At 38.8% G+C, this 27,783-nt stretch overlaps 1 protein-coding gene and 1 long non-coding RNA gene across 3 annotated transcripts in view; one reads left to right on the forward strand and one right to left on the reverse strand.

Annotated features, from left to right (window-relative positions):
• The first annotated feature begins 393 nt into the window (after nt 1-393).
• Nucleotides 394-606, forward strand: LOC125173697 (60S ribosomal protein L38-like). The gene has a single exon (XM_047873148.1). The coding sequence runs from the start codon at nt 394-396 to the stop codon at nt 604-606; it is 213 nt and encodes a 70-aa protein (XP_047729104.1).
• A 21,551-nt stretch (nt 607-22,157) lies between these two features.
• Nucleotides 22,158-27,783, reverse strand: part of LOC125173471 (uncharacterized) — a 40,183-nt gene continuing 34,557 nt past the window's right edge. For both annotated transcript variants that reach the window (XR_007155039.1, XR_007155040.1), the window contains one exon: nt 22,158-25,088. This is a non-coding gene — a long non-coding RNA (uncharacterized LOC125173471). The remainder of the gene's footprint in view (nt 25,089-27,783) is intronic.

A 27,783-nucleotide genomic window follows, 5' to 3' on the forward strand; every position in this document is an offset into this window, starting at 1 on the left:
GAGCTTACTCATAGTGATTTGAATACGTAGTTTGATAGGATTATTATAACATACATGCATGGAAACAGGGCCGTTCTGATGGGTCACAAAGTGTGGTCCTCTAGCCGGTGGTATCTATATTACCTGGGAACCTGTTAAAAATGTAAATTCTCAGGCTCCGCCCCTGACCTGCTGAACAGAAACTCTGGGAATAGGGCCAAGCAATCTGTTTTAAAGGTTCACTAGATGATTCTGTCACATGCTAAAATTTGAGAGCTACCAACTTAAACCATTCACATATTCCACCATGATCTTCCATTGCTCAGGAAAGTTGGTGATCTCAAGAATACTTTGTCTACCCCAGCCTTGCAGCTCACTGCGCCAGGCACATGCTCTCCTGTGCTCCCCATAGCCATGCCTCACAAAACTGACGAAATCAAGGACCTTCTGCTCAAAGCCAGAAGAAGCGATGCCAACACTATCAAGGTCAAGAAAAATAAGGATAATGTGAAGTCTAAAGTTCGATGCAGCAGATACTTTGATATCTTGGTCATCACAGCCAAAGAAAGGGCAGTGAAACTGAAGCAGCCTCTGCCCCCCAGGTTGGCAATAAAGGAGCTAAAATGACCCTGGCACTGATTTCACTGTATTAAAACTTTAAAAATCTATTTTAAAAAAAGAATACTTAGTCTAGGCATTATATAATATCCAAAAGGGTGACTCAGACCTGCCCAAGTTGAGTATTAGCAAGCAGATACTCTGGAATGCTTGACTAACCTAAGTTTATCCAAGAAATGGGACTCAACCAAGCTTCTTCACTCAGCTTCCTTTTACCTTTCTTGTCACTCTCTGTTTTTCCCTCCAATGCAGCTGATACCACTCCAACGAGACCGCTGGTTCCCGATATCCAAGAAAAGAACAAACACCTGACTCTTAAACTAACTGGGTTTTAAACTGCTGGGTAGTAGTCCTGCAAACACGCACACGCACACATGCACACATGCACACGCGCGCACACACACACACACACACACAGCATCTATTAAGTTGCTGAAAGAAATTCCAAGTGCGCAGTCATATCTGAACTATATGTCTGTCACCCAGTTGTTCAATGAACCAAATCTCAGCAACCTCAACATGTATTCAGTTCAGGCAGACTTGATATTCTTAGTATCACAACCACAGCATCTACCTGCTTTCAGTTTTGATCCTAGAAATATTTCTGTGTCAGCCATCATCAGTTTCAAGATGAGAACTTACATAAGTTAGCGGTGAGTGAATTAGTTAAAAAAAAAAAAAAGCTAGTACTTGTGCACATTGATTCCCACTGTTGGTGGCTTATTTCCATGGAATCACTGTGGATCCATGTTTTATTAAAACAAAAGCAGATATTGTAGGTTGCTTCGTAGGTCATGATTTGCTTGAATTGCTCTAGTCACATGTAGAGACAAAGCCCTTTTCTCTACTACCCACCCCCAGTTTATTTGTTGATTCCTATTAAATTTCTCAGTTGTCAAAAAGAGAAGACACCAGCATTATGACTAGAATCATAAATTAAGGGTGATGTTATCACAGGAGTTTGAGATGAAGAAGGTAGAGGACTCCAGGAAACTTGAATAAGCAGTTTGGTCACCACTTGGTTATATATGGAGATTGAACAACTAAGAAAAATGATAGTGAAAAATGAGAACAATGTTGGAAAGGTGTTACTTAGATTACCCTAACATATTCTAGAATGTCATTCATTCTTATATGGATTTGATCTTGTTATCAATCATACTATTTTCCCTATGTTGCAAAAAAATGAAACTCGCAGGAATACTGATCTCATTCTTCAATGTCTATATTATGAACAGATTCTACTTTGCTTTAAATATTGCCATAATTGGAATACCATTTCACAATTACATCAGACTTGATTACTGAAGCATCTTCATATGCTTATAGTACATTGTTCATTTTAATAATTATTATGAACCTATGAGGAGAACGGAATAAAGATTATCCTCCCCATTCAAAATATCAACATCTGAAAGTCAGAGATGTTAAGTTTCATCAAGACCGCATAACTCATCCATGTGGAGCTGAAGTGAATTCCAGTTCTAGCACTTTTTCTATTATATTATACACACTTGACTGCTATTTCTAGATATCCTACAGGGAGGTAGAAGAAATCTTTGTTCAATAATTTAATGTTGCTCTACTCCCTCCTGATTACCGACATTTTTAGCCATAATGACAAATGCTGTTTTAAAAACTATACTCACTGACTGATATGAGAAATCACCTTCTGAAGACACAGGCCCATCCCACACTTTGCAATGTTTCTTATCATGCTAATGTTAAATGTTGCGGGGGGCGACAGCAGGGACGATGGAGAAGAACATTCATCACATGAAGAAACAGCCCATATTGATTTTTCTTCCCACTGTAAGAGACAGGTAATACAATTTCATTGCCTATTCAATACGAAAATAGGACTTAATGGAGTTATGGTTTATGATTTGGCCATTGTGTCATGCTTCCCTTCCAACAATCTCTTCTCCATCTCAGACTCCATCCCACGACGCTAGATAACCAGATAGCTAGATCTGCCTATTGAGGACCAAATGCCATAGGTTCTGCAGAACATGAAACAGCGTGTATCAAGGAAATAATGAGAGAGAGACCAGTCTCTACAAGATACTCACCTAACATGCCTGAAGAGCATTGGTTACATGCCCACAGGGGGCTGTCCCTCAATAGCACAAAAGAGAAGGCCACACTGCCCCAGAAGATATGGCTAGCAATATGAAGGTCATGGCAATTTGAGAATGAATTAGTAGTGACAGGGTTTCTTTCAGGAATGATGTAGACTCAAAAAAGAGGTGTAAGGTTTGTTTTCCAGTTTTTGGCTTATTTCCATGAAACCGGTGCTAATGTTGTTGGGAAACATTTCTCTGTGGGTCTCTCATTTTCTGCCTATCTTGCAAGCAGAAACACTGACTTCTTTTGTTCCTGATTATCTGCACCAGGATATTTGTGTAGTGAACACTCATGGAACATAGAGACGATATCCTCGTCCCAAGTAATGGGCCAGCAGGTTGGTTTCTCAGTATACAACTTTCAGATTTTCTAAGTGCAGTATTTCTATCCTGTAATACAACTTAGCTACACATGTGGGCATCACCTGGATCCCTTAGGGTAGCACAGTAAGAATGGAGGGTTTAGGGCACCAAATACGCTGATGTTTATACTGCTCCCTAAGGTGTGAATAATAAAAGCCTTTGTATCTTATCTAAATCTCTCTTGCTGGTTTGGCCTTGAAATGACCAGGTAAAAATAACAGAAGAGTTTCAGTCATTTACATTCAGTTTTTTCTAGGTGAGTTTGCTAAATTACAGATTTGTGGTGCTAGTCACACTTCCTTGCTAGAGATTAGTACTGGTTTTGACTGTTGATCTTTGGTATAATTGACCTAAAGAAGGAAAAAAATTAATGAGAAACTATTTATGGCAAAACTTTGGTTCAATACTAATATTCAGTAATTTACAGGTTTGCCTGTGTGGGCAAATTATGTTAAAATAAATTTCAGTCAACAATAGCTAAATTATGGAAAGAGCCCAAATGTCCATGAACTGATGAATGGATAAAGGCGATGTGAGATAGGTATGGAATATATGGTAATGGAATATTACTCAGCCAGCAAAATGAATAAAATCTTGCCATTTGCAACGTGGTTGGAGCTAGAGAGTATTATGCTAAATGAAGTCAGTCTGAGAAAGACAAATACCATATGATTTCACTAATATGTGGAATTTAAGAAACAGAACAAATGAATATAGGGGAAAAAAGGAGAAGCAAATCAATAAACAGACTCTTAATTATAGAGAATAAGCTGATAGTTACCGGAAGGGAGGTGGGTGGGGGGATGGGCTAAACAGATGATGGGCATTAAGGAGGGCACTTTTTGTGATGAGCACTGGGTGTTGTGTGTAAATGATGAATCACTGAATTCTACACCTGAAACTAATATTACACTGTATGTTAACTAGTTAGAATTTAAATAAAAACTTGGAAAAAATAAATTTCATACATAAGTTACTCTCACAGACCTAGATCTCCTGTAAAGTGTGTGTGTGTGTGCACGTACACACACACACACACACGCACATGCACATGCACGGGCGCACGCACAAACACACACACACACACACACACACACACACACACCTAGAAGTTCCCAAGGGATCTCTTTCTTTTGTACTCCATTACTTGTATGCCTACCACACTTTGCCATATTCTGTCTCTAACTTACAATTCTTGCCATCCTGACCATTTAGCTCCTCTAGCTTTCTTGATGCAGAAAGTACTTTTCACTAGTATTGTTCTTTATCCCACAAGATAGAACAAGCCCCACCAGCATCTGCAATTCAAGAACCCACTGCTAGGGGCCAAGTTCCCTGAGGGGGATATCATACCATAGTGGTGACTGCTGCTTCTCACCCTGCACCCTAAGGGGCATAGTCCTTTCTGCTTCAAGGTCTGTGGAGGATGGGAAATGGGTCGTCCCCTATTGTGATACACTCTGTGTTAACTCAGTGGTACTTGGGCAGCAAAATTCTTTCTAAACATATTCAGAACCAAGTTTAAGCATGAACTGCCATGTAGGATCTTTCTTCTTCTCATCTTCAGTGGTTCTTGAGTCAAGTTTCTCATGCATACAGCTTTCTGTTCTCTGTCAGGATCTGTTCTGTCTGACATATCTTGGACCCTCTTCACAAATACTTTCATAGAGCCAATTTTCCAATGGACCAGACATGCCTAGACCCCTATTGGTGCTTGCCCCAGGCATCTGCATGGCTCATTTCTTCACCTCCTTCAAGTTTGGCTCAGGAGTCATCTGATCAGGGAAACCTTTCCTAACTACCCATTTAAAAATGTTAACATCCACTCCCACCCAAGCTACCCCATTCTCTGCCTTATTTCACTTCGTTGCACTGATTACTTCCAAATGTACTATAAAATGGATTTCTTATGTTATTATTGTCTTCTCCTACAGAAGGACAAGTTCCAAAAGGGCAAGAGTTTTTATCTCTTTAGCTCACTGATATGCTTAGAATGGGGCCCAGCACCCAGTTGGTCCTCAATAAATATTTAAAGAATGAATGACTGAATCCTAGACTCGGGCCACATGTGTGATGTTCTCCTCTCACATAAATTCCACTGGCCACATTTCCACTAAACCTGACATCCAGTAAACATATTTTGGCTGAAAAGCTAGTTTTGGATAATGATGCAAAGGAGACATGCCCCACATGAAGGACCAAGCAGTTGGGCAAATTATGCTCCAGTCTCTTCTCCTCATTATCTTTCCCCTTTGAAATGAGGGCAGAAAACACAAGAACTTTTTGCCTGCCTCTTGTGTTCCTTGTAATGATTAGCCATTGTTAGTTAAGTCCATATAGTTCTTATAGCCAATAATACAACTCTCTTAATCCCTTTCTTTTTCTGTTGCCACTTAAAATTCCTTCAGAAATGAATTATAACTATTGAAACTTTAATGTAATTCAAGATATGCAGTCAAACGTCATAATGAGCTAGGACAGATTTTTGTCTGTGTGTTAACCATGGGGGAAATTAGTGAGAATTTGCCCATTTATTATAGATCAAAATGAAAAAGAAAGTCTTGATTTGGGCTTCACAAATCTATAAGGCAATACTGATGGGCCAGTAAATTGCTACAAGTTTTCAGAAAAGCATTTAGAATACCTCAAATTCTTTTAAAATATTTGTATATTTTAGTGTATTCATTACACTTTTAAATATACAGGTAGAAGGATATTCTTGGAAATGTTATTAATAATGAATAAAAAGTGCAAACACCCTAAATATTTGATAATAGGGGAGTATTTAAATAAGTCACATTCTTATTCTGTATAATAGAATATTAGTCTCTAAATTGTGATTTTTAAAGCTCATCTAACAAAATTTCTCACAAGAGAACACTGAAATCTAAAAGCTAGATACACATTACAAGGACCACTTTTCCAATGATAAAAAACGTATCCATAGAAAAAAATAGAATGGAATTTGCCAATATGTTAATGGTGATCATTTCGGTCTTCATCCATTTGGGCTGCTGTAACAAAATGCCACAGACTGGGTGGCATATAAATAGTAGACATTTGTCCCAGTTCTGGAGAAGTCTGAGATCAGGGTGCCAGCATAATCAGGTGAGGGACCACCTCTAGGTTGTAGACTTCCTCACAGGGTACAAGGGGTGAGGGAGCTCTGCGGGGTCTCTTTTATGAGGGCACTAATCCCATCCCTGAGGGCTCTGCTCTCATGACGTAATCACCTCACCAAACCCTACCTCCTAATACCCTCACACTGGGAGTTAGGATTTCAGTATATAAATTGTGGAGGGCACAAACATCCAGACTATAGCAACTTCTGACTGAAAGTAGCATACATACAGTCTTCACAAGCTCTGATTTGAATTAGGTGCTACACGTACCATTTTGATCTGCCATACTGTAAGTATCATTGTAATATGTCACAGATGAGGAAACTGAGGTTTTTAAGAGATGAAATAGCTATTTCAGTATCAAATGATCAGTCTGGGCAGTGTGAAATTTGATCCAGAATTTTCTACCTCCATAGCATCTGCTTTTAAGCACTATGCTCCATTAAAAACAGTTGATAATGACCCACCATGGGTGAGCTTGTGGGTCACTTTACTTTTGGTGGAAGCCAAGGATTATTTTCATGTAGTTTAGCATTCCTGATGGTAATTACCATTCAGATGATTATTATCTTTTAACTCTTGTTCAGATCTTCACTGCCTCTCTCTAGGGTAAATATTTCAGTTTCTTATTGTTGAGAAAATACATAAAATACTTTGTCTTAAACACTGACCAAAAAAATAGTGATCTTTACTATTTTAATCAATTGTAATTACACCATAATTATAAGAAAAGAAAAAATTCTTTCAGAAAAGAATTTTAAACTAAAATTTAAACTAAATCGTAACCTAAAACTAGCACAAAACATGAGGCCAGGAGACTAGAATTGATTTCTTTCTTTCTTTTCTTTTTTAAGTAACCTCTACACCAACATGGGGCTTGAACTCACAACCCCGAGATCAAGAGTCACATGTCTTACCGACTGAGCCAGCCAGGCACCACTAGAGTTGATTTCTTGATAAATGAAGAAAACATTAGAACTATGAAAAAACTAAATTTGACTTCAAAAAAAAAAAAAGGAAAACAAAAAACAAACCACTAACAGTTTAGGGCACCTTGGTAGCTCAGTCGGTTAAGCATCGGATTCGATTTTGGCTCAGGTCGTGAGCCCAGAGTTGTGAGATTAAGCCCCGTGTCAGGCTCCACGCTGAGTGTAGAGTCTATTTGGGATTCTCTCTCTCTCTCCCTCTCTCTCTCTCTCTCTCTCCCTTTTTCTCCCTGTGCCCCTCTCCCTGGCTCACACTCTCTCTCCCTAAAAAATAAATTAAAAAATAAATTAAAAAATAAAACTAACAGTTTGATACACTCTTCCCCTGAATGAAATGTTGGGGACTCTCTTGGCAATTCTTCCAGATACCAGGTAGAAGAGGGTACACAGGTTACTTTAAGTAAAACAATCTGCTTTACAAACCCACCTCAGTTTCAAACAAGTATAAAGCTTATCAAATTGCCAACTCAAAAGAAAGACTATTTTTACCTGAGAAGTGAAACTAAGCAAACTATACAGAACATACAGAGTCTTTATAACATAAGACATTCAGTTTCAAATTATCTGGTCTAAAAGAAAATCCTAGATCAAAAAATGTTCCTCAAGGGGCAACTGGGTGGCTCAGTGGGTTGAGTGTCAGACTTTTGGCTCAGGTCATGATCTCGCAGTTTGTGAATCGAGCCCCACATCAGGCTCTGTGCTGACAGTTCAGAGCCTGGAGCCTGCTTCAGATTCTGTATCTCCCCCTCTCTCTGCCCCTTCCTCACTTGTGCTCTCTCTCTCTCTCTCTCAAAAGATAAACAAACATTAAAAAAAAAACTTTTTAATGTTCCTCAAGAGATCTACAAAACATGCAAAATAGAAACTTTTACAAAGTGTATTTAATATGGAATGAAACAAAACTAAGCAAAATTAAGAGTATCTTTCAATTTTTAGGAAGGCATAATTTCTAGAAAAATTTTCACATAAAAGTAAGGTGTAGAATTGTAAACTTTTATCTTTAAGACAATGCTGCCACTTTAGTTGGTAAACATTTCAATACTCCCACAATTTTAAACTGTCATAAAAGGATAAGCCCAGGAATTCTCAAAATGCTCTATGCCAATCTATTTTAAGGAACTTGGGTGTTTTGAATATATGTTGTATTCCTCAGACACACTAAAAAAATAAACAAATAAAAAACAAAAAACAGGGGCACCTGGGTAGCTCAGTCAGTTAAGCATCCACTTTGGCTCGGGTCATGATCTTGCACTCCGTGAGTTCAAGCCTCACATCGGGCTCTGTGCTGACAACTTAGAGCCTGGCGCCTGCTTCAGATTCTGTGTCTCTACCCCTTTCACCCCCCTCAAAAGTAACTAAACATTAAAAAACTCAAAAACAGGATCAAAAACAAAACAAAGCAAAAAACCTAAAAAGTCTGTTTTTTAATCTGCCATTTTGTTAACAGATAATATCCTCCAGTTAAAAAATAAAGAATGTTCCTAAAATAATGTCTCTTCCCCTGAGGTACCCTTTGGAAGGTGGAAGTCAGTAATGCAATTAGATATCTAGGGTTATTTCAGCTGCCTGCCAAAATATCGCTCATGACTAGTAAAGTATGCTGAAAAACACCATTACATCAATGACAGAAAGGGCACAATTGTTCTTGTTTCTGGAATTCTTCTGATGTGAGTCAATTCACTGGGTGGGATTTCACTGGAAAATGCCTTTAGGAATGTTTCAAATGAAGGGAGGACAGAACCAAGCTTTCAAACGCACACATAACGGACAACCATAAAGTCAGACTTCACCCAGCAGACGACAGCGATCAAACTCAAAGTAATATCTGTAGCTACAAAATCTCCAATTTTCTGTGCAGTTTTCATTTCTATTTTAACAATTTAACATTGTTTCCTCTTGACAGCCCAAATAAAAACATTTCACCCTCCATATACAGGAACACAATTATGTAACTTTGCTTTTCATTTCAGACCTGGAAATGTCAGATTAAAGGCAGAGAGGGAATATGAGATTATTTTAAATATTGTTTTTGTATTTACCCACAAATCCAAAAGCCACTTAAGAACTTGGACAATTTGGAGATGCAGAAATAATCTATAACAGAAAAGGACTTTCTGATATACTTTTAAACATTTTGAGACTCATGAACTTTTTTTTGAGAGAGAGAGAGAGAGCAAGTGGAGAAGGGCAGAGGGAGATAGAGAGAGAATGTTTAAGTGGGCTCCATACCCAGAGCAGAGACTGACTGAAGGCTGGATTTGGGGCTCAATCTCCCAAACCATGAAATCATGACCTGAGCTGAAATCAAGAGTTGGACGTTTAACCAACTGAGCCACCCAGGTGCCCCTAGACTCATAGAACTTTAAACCCAAACATAACATTCCATCATCAAAAGGCCCCTTCTGCCTGGGCTGGTGATACAGGAACTCTCCTACAACTCCCTCCAGATGGAGACAAGGTGATCCAGTGTATGATTATTTGGTGCTGGCTGCTAAAACCAGTTATTCTGTTGAGTTTTTATTATTTTATAGGTTTGGTCTGTCTTTCCAACTAAGTTAAGCAAAAGAGCTGTCTTTTATCTGTCTTAATATTCCCTCAGAGGGAATAATCTCTAGCCTCATCTACAGTGAACATTCTCTATTTATTTAATTGCAGATAGATAGGTTCAAAATGTGTTTTTTTTTAATTAAGAAGATGAGCTTCCCATGAATACAGAGACATGTTCCCTATTATCTGGGGTTAGGACTAGAAAGATACTTATTTAATAAATCTAATAAGTATGCTAACAGTTAACATGGTAACACAGTAACATGTTGTTTACTAAGTTTAAAACTTTCTCTTTTTTCATAAAAGGAAATCTTTCTCAGATACCAAACAAATAAGATTTAAACTCTTCCAGTTGAAGTAAATGGAGAGGACTGGGTGAAAAAAAGACAATAGCAGGTAAGGAGAGGTAGGGGAAGAGAGGAATTGGACCCCAACCAGTTGGCTATCTACCCACTGTCTACAAAGACCACTGGGAACTTCTAGGCACCTTTAAGTTGCTGCTTTAAAAGCCACTAGTTTAGTCTGTTGTGTAAAATATTTTAATAAAAAAAAAAAACTCAGCTTCTCCCTCCTGCCAACTTAGTGTCAGAAATTGAATCCTGTATTTTCAAATTCTATTATAAATCTGTGTTGAATAATGAAGTGACCAAGTGAATGAATGTTTATAACCAAGCTGAACAAAATCCTTGTAATTGTTATGATATTTGCTGTAGTTGGTTTGAATGGAATATGAAAATCTACATGTAATCAGAATTAGATAAATGAATAAAGTGAGAAGTATCAACTAAGACTGAATGTCAGCATCTGACTTTTTTTTTTCTAATTTATTTTACAGGGGCACCTCGGTGGCTCAGTCGGTTAAGCTTCTGACCCTGGATTTCAGCTCAGGTCATGATCTCACCACAATAAGTTTGAATCCCACATCAGGGGAAGCTTGTCCACACTATCAGCATGGAGTCTGCTTAGGATTCTGTCTCTCCTTCTCTGCTCCTCCCTCACTTGCACACTCCCTCACTCTCTCACTCTCTCTCAAAATAAATAAAGTTTAAATAAATAAATATAAAAAATTATTTTATAAAGTAAGAATGTGTACATGTGGCATTCTTTCCTATCTAAGGTATGAAATGGATTCCAGGACATGTATATGTTTCTGTTGCCCTGAATCTATGCCTCCCTTTTTGGTAACAGCTGCTCACTTTTTCCTCCTTTGGGAACTACTCCTTCCTTATACATCCAGGCTTAGCAATCTATTTATCAAAATGTTCTATGTACTCCCAACCCACCCACCACATGCCCAGCCAAGGTGTGGGCATGTTATCCAAGATAGACAAATCAGATCCTCTGACCCTGAAACATGTAGGTTTCCTGGGATGGTAAGATGTACAAGCAATGCTTGGAGCTGCATTGTCTACCACAGGGCTAGGAGCAGACTCTCCATTAGGTTCTCTTACTTGAATTTCTGTAGCTATGCTGGTCTAGGGCATTCTGAGCCCTGATTACTTGGCCTCTTCTTCTGTAGGATAATTCTAATAACATCCTTACTTTATTGATGTATGTATTTATTTTTCTTTATTTCCATTTAAGGTAATCAGAGTCCACTTCTGAAACCCAAGAACACCAAGGGAGATATGTGCCCTAACCACTGATAACATAGACAGAAATTAACTTAAAGAAGCTTAGATCAAACAAGTCATGGTTACATGCCCCAGTGAAATAGATCCCTAAGTCTCAGTTTGGTGTACTAGGATTCATCACAATATTTTTACATCTTTTGAAAATGATGCATATAGTATCCTAAGACTTGGTCATATGCAAATGGAAGCCCATAGATCTGAGATCAGGAGACCAATTCTCTCTCTATAGTTTGGGGCAAGTTATAAAAACTTTTGAATCTCCATTTCCTCATCTGTAAAAGGATGAAGTTAAAGTAGAAGATCTAAAAAGGCTCTTCTAATCATGACAAACTATGAATTTTTAAGTTTACAAATACATAATAATACACACCAACTGTGGATTTTGTTTTTCAGCCCTAAGTCAGTACTCTAAAGGAGTCCCTGCTATCTGACTTCAAGGCAGCATTTAAATTTAACACCAGACCCACCCAGGATCAGCCTATGCTGTGGTGCGGACTTGCCTCAAGAGCTTTGTAGAATCTCTTTATGTGATGGAAATCAGTGCCACTTTCTGTACTCACATTTTCCCTTTTCCGTTCTTTTTCTATGGTTGGGAAAAAGATGAGTTATAATTAAAATCAAGAAAATACTGTAAGGACAAATACAATGTATCCTGTTTTTATAAAAGGTCATTCTTGCAAGCTATCAAAGCTCTTTACAACAAATACCTAATTGATGGTCACAGCCTCCTCTGTAGGAATAAAACACAGTGCCCAGTTTACAGATGAAGAAACCAAAGAGGGAGTCAACAGAATTTCAGTTGGAACAACAAATTTAGAGCACGTCCATTTTAGGACATTGTATGTCAGAGTGCCCAATTAGCTCAGTTAGTTGTAGATTATTTTAATGTTGACCTAGAAATATGTGTAATACATTTATAATGAAAACAAAGTGAAAGACATATTCAAATAGCTAAGAGTCAATCCTAAAACAAATAGCTATTACAGTGGTTTTCAAATAAGTTCTTTGGTGACTAGTTGATGACCTCTGTGAAACTCACATGTGAGTGGGGCAAGTCTAATTTACTCTGCAATTATAAAAAACTGGAATAGAGTCTTCACTTAAGACCAAGTTATACATACTAATAAACCAAAGCTGGTAAGTGATGATCAAAACAACAACTTCATGTCACTCATTTAAACTAGAAACATACTTCCCACCATCACCACTACCATGTTTCCCAAAACAGTGTCTTTAGCTAGGCTAGTCCAGAATAAGAGAGGAAGCTTACGTGCCTCACTCAATAGATAATGCCTATTTAACAGGCAATCATCCACTCTTATTTATTCAAAAAATAATTATTCCACACACCAGGCACTGTGCTATTCACATCATCAAATTACTCATCCATGAATCTTTAGAACTCATTCTGTCTACTTGGAGAGCCTAAGGAGCCCAGAAGAGGTAGATCAATAAAGGAACTGGAAGTTTTTTCCTAACCTGTGTAATGGTAAACCTTCCTGGATTTTTCCCTTTAATTATTTAGTGAAGAGTGAATTTCCCTTGGAGGATAATCATCAGTCACTAGTGACAGACTCCTATGGAAAGTGCCCGTGACATACAGGAGCGAAGAGGCCAGCGGACCTGGTAAAGTCCCAGCTGACTATTTCCCAAATGCCACTAGACTGCCAAAATATCACTTAGGAGACACAACACACACAGGCACCCACCAACAGGGAAACACTCTTCCCAGCCCTGAATACAAGGGACAAATACAGGCCACCCCTTCAGGTGTGTAGAGGGAAGGGGAAAGATTATTTCTCAGCACCTGCCATTCATCAGGCCCTAAATGAGTCCCTTTTGACCTCATCGTCTTAATCTTCTGCTGTCCCTTGTTCAGTCAGTTTTTCTGACCACCTATCAAAAAACTGAAACCACCCAATGACGTACCATATATTTTGTTTAAGTTTGTTTGTTTGTTTGTTTGTTTGTTTAAAGAGAGAGAAAGAAAGAACATGAGTGGGGGAGGGGCAGAGAGAGAGGGAGAGAGAATCCCAAGCAGGCCTTGCGCTTTCAGCGAAGAGCCCAACAAGGGGCTCGAACTCACAAACCGTGAGATCAGGACCTAAGCCAAAATCAAGAGTCAGATGCTTAACCAACTGAGCCACCCAGGAGCCCAATATATCATACATTTTATTTGTTTACTATTTGTGTCTCTCTGGAATGCAAACTCCCAAAGGCACGAAAACAGATTCTTGGAAAATGTCCTGCTGACCTGATCATGATCCCCATCTCTCCCAGCTGTGAACCAATTAAAAAAATGGAGAATCCTGCTTCTATCCAAGGCAAAATGGTGACTCTATATCTTCTCTATCAATTGACCCCTGAATTAAATTCACTCACTGATGACAGGCAGAAAACCTGGAAAATCGTAGACCCTTCCCACATGGAGGAAAAGGTGAGAACATGGTATATCCACAGGGGCGGCTCTAGCCAAGGGAGACAAGACATTTTTGGATGTCACTATTCGGAGTTCAATCCTTGGACCAGCAGCATCACCCCTGGAAGCTTCTTAGAAATGCAAAGTTAACCCCCACACTAGACCTACTGAATTGAAATCATTATTTTCATAAGATGCCTAGGTGATCCACACACATTTAAAAATTTCAGTAGCACCTAGGAAATAATCCTTAGAACATTAACCCCACCACAGATATGTGGACCAATGGTTATCAGACTTGTCATATTGGCAATCAGACAAATAAATCCTTCTTCCTTCCTATTAGGTGCCAGTAGTATGAAGAAACAGGGCAGCTTCCTCATTCTGAATTCTTCCAAGAGAGGACAGAAGTGATGGTTTTGATATATGAGTATGGTTGTTGGTTGCTTATTAAAGGCAGCAGGAACTGGGAGAGAGAGAAAATGAATCTCTACCTCCATTCTTAATTTATCTATCTTCTTTCCTCATCTGTGTAATAATAACACCTGCTGTATCGGCCACTGTTAAACTTGAATAATACATATCAAAATCTTTAGGAAATATGAAATGTTATTTTTTAAACTTTGTTCTTGTTACACAGAGAAAACTGACAAATCAGCAGTCCCTCAGGCTTTAGAAATTCAGCATACCGTGCCATTATTGGATCACAGACAATTTTACAAATATTTTTATATTTTCGTGCTGGTCAAAAATGTGCAGCAGGGCTGTTTGTCTGCAAAGCAAATGAAAAAAAAATTAAATGTTAAGACTTAACTGGTCAGTTTCTATGAGATTAAAATGAGTAGCTGTAAAAGAAAAGTTTAAATATTGGTTACTGTGTTTTGAAAAACAAACACAATATATTTAGATGAATTTAGACTATATTTGTTTTCAAACCCAACGTCCATCTCACTCTGCCTGCAACTTACCAAGTGATGTAAGTAGAAATGGTTGTCTTGACATATGCCCTCAATAAAACAGCCAGTTACCTTTCTTTAATTAGCAAGTAATGAGCTATTTTGTCTACTTATACAGATGTGTAAGTTTTAATGTCATTTTTTTCAAACTGATTAAACAACATATTCATATTTCAAAGATTATGAAGCTTTTCCTTGGGATGTCTTTTTATCTTTAAAAACAACAATGCTAATAGTTTCCTTTTTCCTATATTCAAACAACTATTTACTACCCCTTCTTGATGTGGGCTTTCAAAATACAAAGAAGGTCTGGCAAGTTTTCAATGTCCTTTTAAAAATCTGTTCTTAAGCGCTTGTAAAAAAGCATAAAGGGTACTTCTTTGGAGAATTGATAATGTCCTACGTTCAGTATTTGTATATTAAGGACTGTCAGTTACATTTAGTGTATTCATTCATTGGAATCTGTTCTGTTAATCTGCATGCAACTGATTTCAAGAAAGCCAAAGTGATCAGAAGAAGTCAAAGTTAACATAACAATTCCTTTTCTACAAAAAACAGCCTAAGACATTATGGGTCCAAATTTCAAAGCAAGTTACTGTATTTGCAAGTTTTAAGTCACACTTGGCAGTTTTTCCAAACACAGTGGTCAGGAACTGAAAAAAATAAACATGTGTTTCCAGGATTTTCTTTTCACATGCCACACAAAAAGCGATGTTACAACTATGTTTTCACTCCCTTTAAAAAGTTCTTCTTAAGGAAGAAGGCTTTGCTGATTTGTGTTATTTTAAGGTAGATTTTACAAAATAACATGAAGAGGCAAGACAAATATTACTTTCACTGTATAAATGGGAGTTTAACTTCCCCAAAGGGATTTCTTGAAAAATCTGATCTATCATTATGCAGTGATATTTTGTACTTTAAATCTAATAAATTCAGAACACTTAGCCCATTCCATCTTCCAGTTGCCTTAAACAAAGGGAAAATAAAAGAATCAATCTACATACAATTCTTAGCCAGCAAGTCTAAAGCCATTCCCATTTTGCTGAAAGAGTAACTGAGGTAAAGTAAATTTATCGCTTTCCTGAGGCTTAACAAAGTCTTAGTAGCTGCAGAAGGATGAAAATTCACAGGTGTGGTTCTTACTCAAGACAAAGGAAACAATCAATCACAAACTGAGCTTTCTCAGCAGTCCATAAAGCTTCCAAACCCAAAAATATCTCCATTACTGGTAGACCAGGTGGCCCACATCTCCACTCCAACCTTTCCACCTCATTGAAAGTGTTGCCCTGAAAATTCTGACCTATCGAAATGTAAGTATCGTATTTTGTAGGAATAACAATACCAACCATCAATTCCTTAGGAAGAATTTATTTCTCAGTTCCCTAAGATCCGGAACTACAGAAAACAGGATCCAGGACAGAAAGTGAGTTGGGTGGAGAGTAAAGGATAGAAAGTGTTCAGTGTAGAATCCTCCTCTGGGAGACTGGATACTAATGGAGACTTTGGGCAGCGGTGAACAGTGAGTATGGCCCTGGCACCTGGACGAGGAAAGAGAAAATGAAAGAACAAGAGGATAGACTTCTCTGAGCAGGATGGGCTGTATCAGGAATGTCTGCAGAGGAAAGGATGATTAGAAAGGGTTGTAAAACACAAGGGGAAAATGGTCCAGCAATTGCACTCCTTGCTCTTCACCCAAATGAGCTGAAAACCTATGTCCACACACACACAAAAATGGCACAAGGATATTTGCAGCATCTTTAGTCATAAATGCCAAACTTGGAAGCAACCAAGATGTCCTTCAGTAGATAAATAGGTAAACTGTGATACATCCAAATAATAGAATGTTATTTGGTGCCAAAAAGAAATGAGCTACTACACCATGAAAGACGTGGAGAAAACTAAAATGCATATTACTAAGTGAAAGAAGCCAGTCTAAAAGTCTACATACTGTATGATTCCAAGCGTGTGACATTCTGGAAAAAGAAAAACTATGGAAACAGTAAAAAGATCAGTGGTTGCCAGGGGCCAGAGGGGAGGGAAGAATGAACTGGCAGAGCACAGGGGACGTTAAGGGGAGTGAAACTATACTCCGTGTACTAACACGTTGGATACATGTCATTATACATATGTCCAAACCATGGAATGTACAACACCAAGAGTGAACCCTAGCATAAACTATGGATTTAGGGTGATAATGATGTGTCATTGGAGGTTAATTGGTTGTAACAAATGTACCACTCTGGTATAGGATGTTGATAGTAGAGAAGACTGTGATGGTGTAGGGGCAATGAATATATAGGAACTCTACTTTCTACTCAATTTTGCTGTAAATATAAAATTGCCCTAAAAAATAAAATCTAGTTTTTAAAAAAGCAACCGTTTAACAACTTTGTGCAAGATACTGTGTTATGCACTGTGTCATTTTGTCCTGGCAACAACCTTATAAGGTAGAAATTATCATCCCTGGTTTTCTTACAAGGAAATGTAATTGCAGAAAGTTTTTTTTAACAGCTGTGGAGGGGTCAAGTTGGGACTCCAAACCTGAACTGATCACAAGAGGCATGTACCTAACCATTTCCTATAAGTGAGTCTGGCTCTGGCAGATCATGGACCCCAGCTAAGCACCCCTCATCTAACAACGGGTCTGTTTGCCTGTTTCCAAGCTCGTATTCTTGGGTCAATAAAATATCTATCTAGGCCAGCATATGCAGATTATACAGAGCTGGACCTACATTGGAATGAAGGTAATCATTTGCAGGGTGCCTGGGTGGCTCAGTTGGTTACACATCCGACTCTTGATTTCGGCTCAGGTCATGATCTCAAGGTTCGTGAGTTTGAGCCCCGCATCAGGCTCTGTGCTGAGAGTGCAGAGTCTGCTTGGGATTCTCTCTCTCCCTCTCTCTCTGCCCCTCCCAAGCTTGTTCTCTCTCTCGCTCTCAAAATAAATAAATAAAAACTGTTTTAAAAATTAGAAAAAAAAGAAGGTAATCATTTGCTGTTGACCCAACTTCCACAATTGGCCTCACCCCCATTTATCCTGCCACCTACCAGGCCATAGGTGATGGGCAACAGCAACATTTCTCTGTATTTACCTGAAAGCAGAGAATTTGGACCATTGCCACTGAAATAAAGACTGGTTCAGCTCAACGTGAGGCTCAGTGTTGGTGGCTGATAAAGAATATTCTATAATCAATAGAGATTCATGCTAGCTAAGATGCAAACCACATATATTAGTAGAGATTTGCAAACTCTGAATAAATAAGTCAAATGTGAATAAGTGAAATAGAGGACAAAAGAGGTTCAAATCCCTTAATATGGAGCAGAATTAGCCCTTACATCTTCTTTCAACCCAAACTTTCTGGGTCTGAGGTATAGGTTTTTGTTTTTTGTTTTTTTTTTTCTTTAGGCTAAACCAACAGAGCTCTCCTCTCGATGTCTCAGAAAGACATCAAGTACAAGGTGCATAAAACAGAATACATCGGGGGCACCTGGGTGGCTCAGTCAGTTAGGTGTCCGACTTCAGCCTGGGTCATGATCTCGCAGTACGTGAGTTCGAGCCCTGCATCGGGTTCTGTGTTGACAGCTGAGAGCCTGGAGCCTGCTTCACATGCTGTGTCTCCCTCTCTCTCTGCCTCCCCCCGCCCCACTCATGCTCTGTCTCTCTCCATCTCTCAAAAGTGAATTAACATTAAAAAAAATTTTTTTAAAAACAGAATACATTTCTCCTTATGGGTATGTTTTTAATTCTAATTTTAAAATCACTGTCCACCCAATCAAAAAGCCAGAAAAAATGAGTGTCATTCTGAGAGCTTTCCCCTTTCTCATTCCTATTATTGAAATTTGCATATGTCCTGGTGATTTAACCATCAAAATATCTGCTTAGGTCTCCTGTTATTGGTCAGGAGTGTTACAATAGCCTCCCAACTGCCTTAACCCCATTAACCCCATCTCCAAGTCTCTTCAACACCATCCAATGAGTAATTTATTCTAACATATGAATCTGTTGTTTAATTACTCGAATTTTTCAGTGTTTCCTCATTTCTCTTAGATGGCATCCAAACTCCTCGATATGTCATTATGGGTCCTAATTCCCACAAATCTCCACTTTGTTCTCCACCAACTCTGTGCTCCAAACCATGGGCACCATTTCTCAATGCATTTTCACAGAGACTTGGCCTACTCATAACACACACCACCCCCAAAATCCTGCTTTCTCTCCTGCTCCCAGCCAGGGTACCTTACCAAATTCATTACAATTTACATAACTCCAACCTCTTCAAGATTCAACTCAACTATCATCTACTCTTGGAAATCTTTGAAAGTCCAACCTGGGTCAGGACATCATGTGCTCATGGCACCATCTAGAAGGGGCACCATACAATTGAGGGGGAAGAAAAGCTAATCTGAAATTATTTGATTTTTTTGGAGGCAATAAATATTTATCCCAGGCAAAATCAAAACTTTGCTGGTCTTCACTGCACTGGCTCTATATTTCAACATTATTTTTGTTTACTTACAAAGGATTACAACATAATCCTTTCAATGGCACACCCTGGGTATGCCTTCTTAATGTTCTCATATGTAAGATACGTTCTATAATTGTTGCTTTTCTCAAATATCATCCCAACTGGAATGTGAATCCTTCTTTTTTTTTTTAATTGTTTTAAATTTTTATTTGTTTTTGAGAGAGAGACAACGTGTGAGCAGGGGAGGAGCAGAGAGAGAGGGAGACACAGAACGTGAAGCAGGCTCCAGGCTCCGAGCCGTCAGCACAGAGCCTGACACGGGGCTCGAACTCACGAACTGTGCGATCATGACCTGAGCCAAAGTCGGACGCTCAACCGACTGAGCCACCCAGGTGCCCCGAATGTGAATTCTTCCTGAACAGGAACCATGACTCTTCTTGTTTATACCCAGTGGTGGCTGCGATGCCTGCCAAATACTAGGAATTCAACAAATGCTTATGTACAGAAAGAAAAAGGAGGGAGTAAGAGAGGATGGATGGGAAGACGGGAGAGAAAGAACAAAGAGGGAGGAAAGAAGGGCATTTCTTCTAGCCTAACATCCCATATTTATAACTTTGAAATTGAATTCTCAATGCCCCTCATGCCCTGATAGCTTTGTTAGCAACATATAGAAAGCTTTGAACGCTGGCAACCCCGAAGACAGGTAAAATCGGTTCTTGTCAAGCCCAGTCTTCTCTAAGGATGAGTTGGTTGTTCTCCAGCTCTCACCTAGAAAGGCCTTTAATGTGAATCCAGTATCACTTTGGAGTTCCCACAGGATCTATAACTAGTCACTCTCCACCGCCTTCCCTGAGCTGCCTGCTTCCTAATACATACCTCAAGAAACTGCCTGGACCATTAGTCTCAGGCAAAAACTGGTGGATCCCAAAGGCTGGCAAGCTCCACATACCAACTTTCAGAAGAATCTCAATCTGCGACAATCCAGTAAATGGTACTAATAGCAGTATATTCCGCTCACACCAAATCCATGGCCAATGGCCTGCCCCTTCTACCCCATTTGCACACTGACAAAAGCCTACCAATTCAATGGGTCACAGGGCCCTTATTTTCCCATTAAAAAATAATAAAAGGCTAAACTGAGACATATGCTAAATGAGAACCAAACTATTTTGAAAAGTTATAATGAATTCTTATGACAGGAATTATATTATGCATAATATAAACATCTGTATTTAAGGAAGATAATGGTTTAGCTCCAGGAAATAATAGCTAAGCAGTGATGACTTAAGCAAATGTTTTACAATTAATGGAAATAAAAATTACATATTATTACAGTTAAGGGATGTTGGGGAAATGGGATAGGAGGTAACTCATACCAATGGATTCTGACGCAAGAGAGAATTAAAGTTTCTATAAAACAAACCCTCCCCCAAAGAGGGAAGCTGCAAAAAAGATCAAACTTCTTGGGTTCAAAGATGTTAAATTCTACTTTTTAAATCCCGTTACATATGTAGTGACAGCACAACCATGTCTACCTTCAACAGAGTCAATCCACCTCTTAAAATGAGATATTTAAAGGCAGACTGTTGGCCTTGTGTCTTGGATGGCAGATCACAGAATTCCAAAGCCCTTAAGATGCTGTAGCACTGGTTCTTACTAAGTCGTAATTAACTTCATTGGGAGTTACATGATAGCAACTTAGAACAGCATTTGGCTGAACATTTTTAGTATTCTTCCACTCGGTAATTACTACTTCAGTGGGAATCTCAAGTAAGGAATACAGGGCAGAATTTGGCCCACAAAGAGAAGCACATCAAGTAACTGGCCCAATTTGTCATGCCAATAACACAGTGTATTAAAATCTCCCACGAAGCTTCCCCATTAGTGCGCTGATTTTATCATGAATGTAAATTCCACCAAAATGACTACTCAGATCCTTTACCAAGTCTCCAGGAAGGGCAGTGTGTAGGAGAGAATATGGTCAGGGAATGGCTCCATATACCCGATAACCACCCTAGAAGGGCAATTATGCACAAACTAAGTAAAGAGTTGGATGCTATTTGGCAGTTTAACCACATAATAAATTCTTATTGATGCAAGAAAAAGGAGCCATCGCATCCCTAGTCTGGGCATTAAATATCTGAAGAATAAGATTTAGGCCACTGAGACTTGGACTTGTGTTTCAAAATGAAAACCCAATACTAGGTTCAGAATGATAGCTATAATGACAGTCATATATTAGAAAACTTCAAATTATACAATACGTAATTTTTCGTTACCATTAATTGTGGAACATAATAGGTCCTGAAAAAACCAATCGTGATTCTTCTTCAAAAGTGTTTATATAGAGCATGACCTAATTTTTATTATAAAAATGGAGACTTTCTTTCCTTTTTTTTTTTGCTTGCTTGCCTGCTTTAAATTACAGTATTCACTTGGAAACTAATTTTAGGCATTATCCATTTGACATTTGAGTTTAAAGGACATTCAAAAATCACAAATTGATGCTGAATATAGGAAGACTACATTTTTAAAATATATTCTTGCCTTCACTACCTACATTCCTCTAGGCGATTCACCTGAGGTCCTGAAGAAGATAACTAATTCATTTCCTGAGGGTCAAACCACAATCCCCTTGATGTGGTGTCTTGGCCAGACTTTCAATTGAAGGCCATTAACACCACTTCCCCCAGCAGTCTAACCTCTCTTTTGTCATGAAGTCCTCATTCTCTACCACCACCATGTTACCTACCAGCAGCTGTTACTTCTCAATGGCCCCAGCACTGAGAAACTAGAGAAAAATCGTACCAATATGTCCTACCAAGTAAGGCAGACTGCTGTCCCATTGGCCAGCCCACCCGTCAATGCGCCATGTTTGTTAACATTCGAAAAGACATTTGTGCAGAGAACAAATTGACGGAGCCCGTGTTTATATCAGAAATTTCAGAAACGGCAAGAGATTTATTCGTGGAATCTTAACACCCATTCAGACTGTCATAAAACACAAAGGACCAGATTCAATAAAAACTCTGTCCAATTTCCACAACACAAAAGTCTGTGTGAGCCTTCAAAACAAAATCAGTTTTTCCAGTTTTGCAAAGGGCTGTTCAGACTTCAGTAGCATGGGAGCCAGCTGGGGCATTTCCTTACTCATCCCCTAAATTAGTTTCAAAAGTACTTTTGAGGACCACATTTCATCAGAAGAATTTGCATGCTTTTCTCCTCTCTCTCTCTCTCTCTCTCTCTCTCTCTCTCGCATCCTCTCATTCTCTCTCTCACACACACATTTCATAGTACATCACATGGAGAACAAACGACAGAACTGCAGCATATGTCTCATGCAGTTAAAAGCTTTAAAACTGGCCCGTAAAACAGAATTCTTTGGTACACAGTGAAAAATATTTTTTGATTCCATAATCCATACTGCAGTAAAGTTGGGTATAATCATTTTTAAAAGTTGCTGTGTCCGTGGACAGATGTTTTTCATACATACTGGGAATGTTTCCTTTACATTCCTAAGGACATAAGAGTTTGACATGGAGCCAGTACCTCTAGAAATGGTGAAAGCTAAAGACACCCCATACTGATGCTTTTACTCTTCCAAGAAACTTTCTCCCACAACGAAAATGTTAAAACTTTTACCCCACAGCCCACATTCTGAGATTAGTCCAATAACTAATGTTCTGTCCAAGTAAAATACATTTTGTCATAGCTTGAAAATGTTACCTTTCACAGAAGTATAGTATTTCTGACCAGCAGGGAACATATGTCAACATTATCTATTATTACCCAATGTCAGGACCAAAAAGGGAAGGTGGGTGGTGGATGTTAATAACGACTTAAGCGATTTCTAAAAGAGGCATTTGAGAAGTACAAAGCCAGAAGTTTCAAATGTTTTGTCTTATTTTCGCTGTGTCAGCAACCTGCCCCCCCCCACCCCTCACCAGAACAAACCTAACGCTGCCTCCGACCCAACGCCTAGTTCTCTTTTCAATTTTAGCCAACGCTTTGCTAAGCTGGAAAGTTTGAAAAATACCCTAGAAAACTTCTCCACCAGAAATGAAAAACAAAAACATATGACCAGCAATGATGAAAGCAACTCCTACTCGCTAAGAAAAAGATTTTCAATCACAGAAGCACACGGCTTTTGGATTTGAACATTTATTTTCATTTTTCAAGCTACTTGTCTGGTGTTTAGATTTGGGGGTTGGGTTTCTTGTTTGACATCGGAGGAGGTGGGGGTAATGCTGGTTGGGAGCGTAATTGTATTTAAGCAATTTTCTCAAAGGTAAGCAGAAAGTATTCTCCTCGTGCAACAAAGCTGCCCGGGAGACCATGCCCGTCCCCAGCTGAATATGGGTTTCTTCTGCAGGAGGAGCTGAAAGGCACATTCCACAACAGTCCAGAGGAGAAAATGTGTCTCCCACCTCTCTTACAGTTGGATCAAGATGTGGCAATACTATATTGTGAACTGGCGGCTCACCATGCCTCTGTCCTGGGCATCCATAACCATGAACTCAGAATGTGCTTGGAGCCACCACGATTGGGAACAATCAAGTTCTTACTGTCCTTGGGGGCCACGTGGCTCTCCAGGAAAAGAGACTTGAGCTCTCACCTCACTACATGTGTATCTTGGGGAAATTTTCACTTTGGATCATAGAGAAAGATGTGCGTCCTGGTTCAAGCCTAGAACAAGAAGTACTGGGGTAATATGTCCCCTGAACCCTAGAGATTTGTACACTTTCGATTCAGGGGCATAGTGTCGAGTTTCTGCGCCTGTTGAAAAGTTGATTGTCATTCACTCACCTGTTTGGCTGCTAGAAAAACCAAATCTTTCTCTTCGAAGAAATCATTCAAGAAAGGTTAGAGAATAAAAGCATCTAAATAAATCCCTCAAGCTAGGAGGCTCTTAGAACTATAGGAAACGCAGCCCATGGCAGAGCACGTGTCACAAGACTGGAGGCAACGCCTACTGTTTTGACTTCTGGGGGAAATCATCCTAATTCATTCTTCCTCATCTCATTCAGCTTCTGAGGACAGAAGTCGTACAGCTATAGGTTCCTTCTGGATAGTGTATCACTAAGGCAAAAGGAGACTTGAATCCTACTAGTGAAGTCTTCCATTTTGCTCATCAAACAGTCCTTTAGTTGCCAAATGACAGGAGTCCATATTTGTCCCAAACCTGAATCATGGCTTAGAACAATCAAACTATAAAGAATTTTCTGCTCTTGTGGTGTGATGTTGCCCAGCACACCAAGCGGAGGAGAATGCTTTGCAGCAAGCCCCCCAGTGCTGCAGGAGACCATTCCCTCCAGGCATCAGTTCTCTGTCCCCCACTCCTCCTGGAACCACATTCACAATATGGTCCATGCGGTTCAGGGTCTGTTTGTGCTCGTGGTAGAGGATAAAGTTAATTGACCACCTCTCGTTTAGAACATGGCTTCTGAGAAGTTCCACCTGAGCTAACAAACCACAGAAGGTGTTGAAGTTAGATAAATAGTGTCCTTTAGAAGACTCTTTAAATGTCAACATTTAATCTCAAGATGGAAAAAAAAAAAAACCTTGAAAGTTCAACCTCCTTATTTTTAAAGATGCAAATTGAAGCCGAGAGACCATGAGCAGCTTGCTATGTCACATGGCTCAGTGGGCACTCTGATCCCACTCCGTTTTGGCATGACATCATGGGAAAGTAAGTTAAATAGGGGTGGATCCTGGTATCCAGGATCCTGGTTTCCTTCAGGCAGGGAGAATTAGGTAGCAGGTTGGAAAAGGTGTGAGGGGCCCCGGGTGCTGTTCCAAGGTTATGATGCTGTTTCCGTGGGCTTCTTCATCTGTGATTTGGGCACTTTTCTGCAAGTATGTTACCTTTCAGCTAAAAAAGAAGGAAGAGAAAAATGATACAGTTGTGTTTATACACGTAATTTTTAGTGAAAAAAGCTCTACTTACAAAAGTTAAGATAAAAGACCACATACAAAGACAGTTGACTTAAGTTATCATTTCCATCCCCAGCACTGGGAAATGAGAATTAAGGATTCCAATGAGGAAAACAGCAACACACGTCTTCAAAATAACAATAACTTTCATTTGAAATGTACTAATCAGGTTATACAATATTCTATTTCATCTCCCTTGATGTTCAAAACAGCCTGTTCTCAAAGAAGAACATTTGTGTCATCATTTTATAAGGATGAAAACTTAAGTTCAGAGAGATTGATTAACTCGTCAAAGGTGACACAGCCGGTCGGCTGGCAGGGCAGGAAGGAAAAGTTGGGTATTTTGACCCCTGCACATCTAGGCATTTTCTCCACTACGCATGCTGCCAGTCAGAGTCATATCTTGCCTTTGTGGGGACGTAAGACATTCTCATTCATTCCCCACAATACATACCAAAGATTAGGTGCTTCAGGGATTACAAACATGGAATGGAAATCTATCTTCAAGAAATTTGTTTTTTCATAAGGAAGTGAAACAGCTTAGTTTTTAAGATGTGAGTTCAATCACCAAAAATTAATCTTACGGGACAATTTTGTCTTCAGTTGCATTTTGAGATGGCCAGAGTCTAAGAAAAGCTGAAGAAGCATTTTAGGTTCAAATTGCCGAGAACCTAGTTCCTTTTTGAGCCAAGGAACATTTTTAGGGGTGGAAGCGGGGGAAGATGTGATATTTTAATTGTTTCTCTGCTGGTGCATGACTCCTGAATAGACCTTATGCCTTATAGAGAGGTTAAGAGACACCAATGAAAACACCAGTATGAATGTGTGTTTTTTCATAATTTGGAATCTGAAAAATGTAAATGATGCCTAATCTCTACCATATCCCATCTAAGAAGGAAAAAAGGCTTGGAAGAGACAAGAGACAAAATTAAAAGATGAAATTATGCCCGGGCCTTCTTCCTACTGATGTCATCTGAGCAGCTAACCTAGCTGAGCCTTAGAAGCTCTGCCAGTTTTAATGGTGAGCACGTTAATTTGTATAATAGCCTCTTGGGTGAATAGGTTACATGTTCTGCCTCAGAGTTATCCTGGAACCTTTTCCTGGGTAATATCATCACAATACTTGCTTCTCATATTGGCCTATGATGAACAGATGACATTTGCCTGGATTTGGATTGAGTGTTAATATACCATATTAGATTGCAGCTGACAGGCCCCCTTTTTCAATTTATTTGAGGCTTCTTGCAGAAGAATAGTAAAACATATGATGGGTCCAGATACAACTAGCCAAAAGCAGACCAGAAAAAGAATTATGCCAAATTAATGGAACTGAAGTAATCAGGGCATTGTAGAATTTAGTCCATTGTTTCTCAACCTTCTCATATGAGCAGTTCAGAGCACCACACAGTCAATATGTTTGGTTGCCATAAAAGGAATAGCTGTATTAAAATACCGAAATAATAAGCTATAACCAAATTAGCATGTGAATTAGAGTAATATTTCCAAGGAAAAAGGTACTGATACGAACTAAAAGCCTAGAATCCATACATACTGACTCAACAATCCACTTCTAGAAATATGTTCTAAGACAGCCGCCAAGAATATGAACAAATATTTGGCTACATGCAACATTTATGCCAATCGTATTTATAATCTGGAAAAGATTGGAAACAACCGAATACTCAACAATAGGGGATTGATTAAATAAATAATGGTGCAGCAAGATAAAGGACATTGTGGAAGAATATTTAGTGACACTGAAATATATTCAATATAGATTCTTACACAAAAAGAGATTTAAAAAAAATACAGTAGGAGATACATTTTTCTTTAATGTGCATAGAACAGAACATGCGTAGATGAAGTGCTTAGAGGCATGTGAGCCAAAATGCTAACAATGGTTACTTTCTAATTGTGGGATTGTGGGTTGTTTCTTACTTTCTTACTTTTATATATCTAAGCTTCCTAAGTTTTCTATAATGGATCTGAGTTACTTTTGTTAAGAGAAAAATAGCTTTTTTTTTTTAAATAAAGAAGAAATGGCCACCACACACCATAGAAGCATTTGTCAATGCAGCAGAAACAAACAAACAAACAAATGTTACAGGCACATTTATTATCTTCTGTTCTTTTCCATTCAAAGTGAAAACGCCGTTCTAGCAAAAACGAAAATAAAATACGATTGTTTTTAATTACTCTATTTTTCTGTGGCAAACGTAGAATGTAAAATATTAAAATTATCTGAGGAGAATATTGTAAGTATCAGTTTCAACATGGCAATGCAGTTCAGTGGGCTACAGACTTGATATTTAATCTGCTATTATGAGTTTACATAATGCCTCAGTGTCTCAGTTTAATTACTAATAAAAGGGGGACAGGCTGTGAGTCATAGTCAGCTCGTTGAAGAATATTAGACCAATCAAACCAAAAGAATGCTTTAATTTCATTTGGTCTTAGTTCCTGCTTTAGAGCAGGATTAAAAATAAATATAGATAAAGAGATGGAGAAAGTGAGTCACCTAATTTACATCTAACATAACGCAAACAAGCATTTCTTTAATAGGTGTTCAGTACCTGAAGTGCTAAATTACAGCAACTTAGAGAGGCAACTTCTTAATGGAAAATCCTAGCATT

Source organism: Prionailurus viverrinus, chromosome C1, assembly GCF_022837055.1.
Source record: "Prionailurus viverrinus isolate Anna chromosome C1, UM_Priviv_1.0, whole genome shotgun sequence".
Lineage (NCBI taxonomy): Eukaryota > Metazoa > Chordata > Mammalia > Carnivora > Felidae > Prionailurus > Prionailurus viverrinus.